Below are 4,948 nucleotides of genomic sequence, written 5' to 3'. Positions count from 1 at the left end.
CCTTGGAGGAGATTATGTTGAGAAATAAAAAAAAAAAATTCTTAAAAACGTTGTTTTTCTTGGTCAGGCCGGAAACTTATCAATCCACCCTCGTATTAAAAAATGACCTGGAGTCAACGCACATAAATAGCTGGGATCTGATGACATGGGTGTGAGCGGTCGCGAGTTAAGCAATGCTTCAATTTCGCACATGTACGTATTGAGCTCTTCCTATGTGAACAATGTATCGCCTATCGTTCTTAACATGTGATGCTTGAGCGATTTTACAGCTGCATCGCAGATCCCACCGAAATGGGGGGTTCGCGGTGGAGAAAAGTGCCATTCGATTCCTTGATCAATTAAATAACTTTCTACCTTTTTATTATGCTCATCGGAATTGAGAAAGCTGTAAAGTTCCTTTAATTTGTTTTTGGCACCGACAAAATTCGTACCATTATCTGAGTAGATCGCCATAGCCTTTCCTCGACGCGCAAAAACTCGCCTTAAGCTTGCAATAAAAATTTCAGTTGTTAGATCACCAACAAGTTCAATGTGTACCGCTTTCGCAGATAGACACACAAATACAGCTGCGTATATCTTAACTTTATTCCTATTTAGAAGACGCTTTTCTTCCACGTAGAATGGGCCACAATAGTCAACCGCTATATTTTCGAACGGACGTGATGCAGTCACTCTTACCCTAGGAAGGTTACCCATTGCATGATCTGGTTCCTTAGACCTTGCGCAAAAACATGTTATGCATGCGTGTACGACCTTTCGGACTTCAAGCCTACCATCAATTGGCCACTACTTCAGCCTGGTAGTATACAAGGTACCGTTCACACCTGAATGAAACTGTCTTTCATGGATATCGCGAATTATGAGATCGGTAACGGGATGGTTTCTAGGTAAAAGGATAGGATGTGTTTGATCATTGTCGATTTCAGCGTTCTTGATTCTTCCTCCCACTCTCAGTAGATCGCCGTCGATGAAAAGATGTAGCCTGAGAAGTTGCGAAGTCTTTGGAAGGTCCCCACTCCGTGACAAACCCCGGATTTCTTCGTGAAACTCTTGTCTTTGTATGGCTGACATTATTTGGTACAACGCCTTCCACAGTTGGTCTGGCGATAATGAATTTAAATGGCATGCTCGCTTAGGTAGTTTCTGTATGAAACGGAAACAATATGCAGTCACGTGAAGCAGTTTTGGCACAACGATGAAAACCGAGTCCAAAGATCGAATTTGTGTTTTCCGGTAACAGTTATTAACGCGGTAGTTCCCTTTCTTTCATTTTCCAGATCATCGATATTCTCTAGTGAGTGATTGTGCCAATTCGATTCCGCTTTAGTTAGCCTTTCTGGGCCCTTTTTTCAAAGTAAGTTGTGGATGAATTCTTGAGGAAGCTGTCCTCTCGAGACGAAGTCCGCAGGGTTTTCCTTTGATGAAACGTATTTCCAGTTTGTTACAGGAGTAAGATCTTGTATCTCAGCAATTCTGTTAGCGAAGAAAGTCTTGTATTTATGAGGAGATGAGCTGATCTGATTGAGTGTAATAGTAGAATCGGACCAAAACCTTGTTTTACTGAATTTAAGGCTGAAAGAATTCGTTACAGTCTTATAAAGGTTAGCTAAGAGCACCGCTACACAAAGTTCCAGTCTTGGCATGCTTAAATTCTTTATTGGCGCAACTCTGGATTTTGCGCAAAATAACGTAGAGTGATGTTCGTCTCCTCTTGTTGAGCGTACATAAATGCACGCTCCATAAGCCCTTTCGCTCGCGTTTGCAAAGCCATGGAGTTGAAGTTCATCTGCACCTGGGTCTTGAACAGCTCTCGGAATTTTCCAATGATTCAGCAGATGTAATTGTTTCTGGTACTGCCGCCAAGGTGATAATATTTCTGGGGGAACAAGGTCATCCCACTTTGTTGTAGTTTTCCACAATTGTTGCATTTTTATTTTTGCATAAATGATAACTGGTGCTAACAGTCCCAAAGGATCGTAGAACTTGGCTATTTGCGACAGCATCACCCTTTTGGAAGGTCATTAATAATCTCCTGACTGTTTGATATCCATTTGCACAGATGAAGGCCTCCCCTATTGGCTAGTCTTATCAACTGATCCCACAGCTGTTTAGGATCCTTCACTAAACCAGCTCTAGTGAGAAGGTCATCCACGTAAAAATCGTTTTTTAATGCCTCAGCTGCTATGGGAAATAAGGAACCCTCATCTTCTGCTAATTTCTTTAAACATCTAACGGCCAAAAAGGGGGCTGCAGAAGTCCCATACGTCACGGTCTTCAATTGGTAGGTCCTTAGTGGTTCATCGGTGTTATATCGCCAAAGGATCTTCTGGTATTTTCTATCTTCCGGATGAACCCAAAATTGGCGGTACATCTTTTCGGTGTCTGCACTCAAAACAAATGGGTGCTGACGAAAGCGTAAAATCAGAGTAAATATTCCATCCTGAATAGTCGGTCCCACCATCAGTATGTCATTTAGAGAGATTCCTGTGAATTCCTGTGAGACTTGATTCTCTAACCACAGCTTGATGAGGCAAGTAGTATCCTTGATCCGTGCTGCTTCTGATGCGCTCCTCCATATGTCCTAGATCTTCATAATCTTTCATGAATTGATGGTACTTTTGTTTCAAATCTGAGTTCTTTGTGAGTCTTCTTTCCAAAGCAAAATATCTTCGTCGCGCCACGTTGTAAGAGTTCCCTAAATCTTCCTTTTGTTCCTTGAAGGGTAATCGAACTAAATATTTGCCTGAAGAATCACGTTGCACGTTAGCAGAAAAATGATTCTCGGATGCTTCCTCCTCTTTAGAAATATCGTCTATCCTCGCCTTCTTCTATTCTCCAAAAGTTATCTAATTGTGAGCTTAAATTATCCCTGACCAAATGACATTTAAGCCTTTGTTGATTTCAGTTAAAGTTGACTTTACCTGTTACTATCCAACCGAATTTAGTGCTTTGCAAGGCGGTTCGTCGTAAAGCAAGAGGAATTTTGAAAGTGTTCAAAACTTCGTAGAAGAGCTCGGCTCCAATGAGAGCTTCCACTTCTCCCGGCTGGTTGAATTTTTGATCAGATAATCTTATGTGTTTAGGGATGTTGAGGATGTTTTTATCGATAGAAGAGGCTGGAGTATGGCTAGTTATTTCAGGAAGCACCAAAAATGAAAGTTTTGTTGCATAGTTGGAAGACTTAGATTGAACATTCGCGACAACCCAATCAGTACTTGTTACTTTTACGTTATAAACTGCCTGGATAGAAGATTCTAATTTTGTTCTTTTTAGGTTTAAATATTTTGCTAATTTTTCTATCATTAAATTAGGCTGTGACCCACTGTCCAAAATGATCCTATATGTATGCCCATGGCCCTTGTTGTCAAGCGTATCTACTATTGCGGTTGACAATAAAACATTTAATAAATTCATTACATGTAAATGTTTACCTTGAGTTTTACCATTAATATTTTTATTTTCTTCGAAATTCGATTGCAATTTGAAATCGCTGCGTAACAGCGTATGGTGTCTCCGATTGCATACAGTGCAATTTCCTGATTTGCATTCATTAATCAAATGATTGCGCCTCAAACAATTAAAACACAAACCTTTCCTTTTAGCTACTTGCATTCTTTCACTTGAAGACATATTCAAAAATTCTGTACATGAGCTTAAATAATGATCGGCTTTGCAATGTAAACATGAAATATTTTATTATGTATTCAAGAATGTTTTTGATAGGTGACCTTTATTTCCACTGCCGAACGCTTTATTTTTCGCCTTAAAATTACCTTTTGATTGATCCATTGATTGTGAATTTAACGTTTCTAGCATTTGACATTTTTCATTACAAAATTTAGTCAACTGATCAAAGGTTGGCATTTCGCTGCCTGTCACCGACCTTTCCCATTCTTTCCGTGTTTCTTTGTCTAGTTTAGTAATAATTAAATAAATAAGTAAGGTATCCCAAGAGTCGGTAGGCTGCCCGAGAACTTGAGCGCACGCACGTGCCTGAGAGCAATGTCAAGTAAATGTCGTAAACATGATGATGACTCTTTGCTTACTGTTGTTAATTCAAATAAAGCTTGTGTATGATATTGTATAATAATTCTTTTATTGTCGTATCGCTCTTTGAGAAGTTTCCAGGCTACATCGTAATTGATTTCAGAAGTTTCTAAATTATTAATCACGCGGGCCGCATTACCCTTTAAGTAACTTCTCAAAAACCAAAGCTTTTGAATCTTGAGAATAGATTCGTCATCATCAATAATCGCGGTGAAGGAATCTCGGAAGCCTAACCACTCATCATATACACCGGAAAAAGTGGGAAGTTCGAGCTTTGGCAAATGAAAACGTGTTCGCATTGTCATTGTTGATACTCTCGAAGAAGGTGTACGCGCTACGATTCCTCTCAATGTTTCAAGCTCGGAATCGCGTCGAGAATTTAGCTCAGCCTCGAGCTCCGCTATGCGATTTCTTTGCAAAATCGTTTCAAAATGATTTATGTTGGAGTCAGAAGACGAACCGCGAGGAATTTTATCATTTATAACCTTTATTGCTACTGATGAATATTAAAAATAATTGTCTTAAAATTCTGTTCTTTCCTCCTCGCGATTCGGATCTGGTGCCAATAATTCCATGACAGTTTGAGCCCTGTCATATTCGTTCCAGGTTTTTTCAATCTTTTTTAAACGCAAATTAATTTCCTCTACATCTATTGATTCATTAGATTGAACATTTAAACATTTATCAAGAAAAGTTTTAAATTTTGTTAATCGAGATTTACAGTTAATTCTAATTTGTTTTGCTTTTTCAATCTCCGCATCGTATTCTGCGAATATTACCTGAACGAATACACAAGCAGATACAAGAATTTATTTTGATACTCTGACTCGATTGACGACAATACTCAATGTTTACGTAGATGACCCCAACGGTTCTCGGAGCTTCTGTTGAATTTGAAGAT

At 39.2% G+C, this 4,948-nt stretch overlaps 1 protein-coding gene across 1 annotated transcript; it reads right to left on the bottom strand.

Moving 5' to 3' along the window:
• Positions 1–1,349: 1,349 nt before the first annotated feature.
• LOC117169848 lies at positions 1,350–2,003 on the bottom strand. The gene has a single exon (XM_033356357.1). The coding sequence runs from the start codon at positions 2,001–2,003 to the stop codon at positions 1,350–1,352; it is 654 nt and encodes a 217-aa protein (XP_033212248.1).
• Positions 2,004–4,948: the final 2,945 nt, after the last annotated feature.

Source organism: Belonocnema kinseyi, chromosome 3 (genome assembly GCF_010883055.1).
Source record: "Belonocnema kinseyi isolate 2016_QV_RU_SX_M_011 chromosome 3, B_treatae_v1, whole genome shotgun sequence".
Classification (NCBI taxonomy): domain Eukaryota; kingdom Metazoa; phylum Arthropoda; class Insecta; order Hymenoptera; family Cynipidae; genus Belonocnema; species Belonocnema kinseyi.
Note: the sequence above shows the minus strand (reverse complement) of the source record. Positions and strands in the feature narration are given on the sequence as shown.

What these genes read in the sequence shown, in the direction of transcription:
- LOC117169848 (XM_033356357.1), bottom strand. Translation starts at nt 2,003, where the DNA reads ATGCTGTCGCAAATAGCCAAGTTCTACGATCCTTTGGGACTGTTAGCA.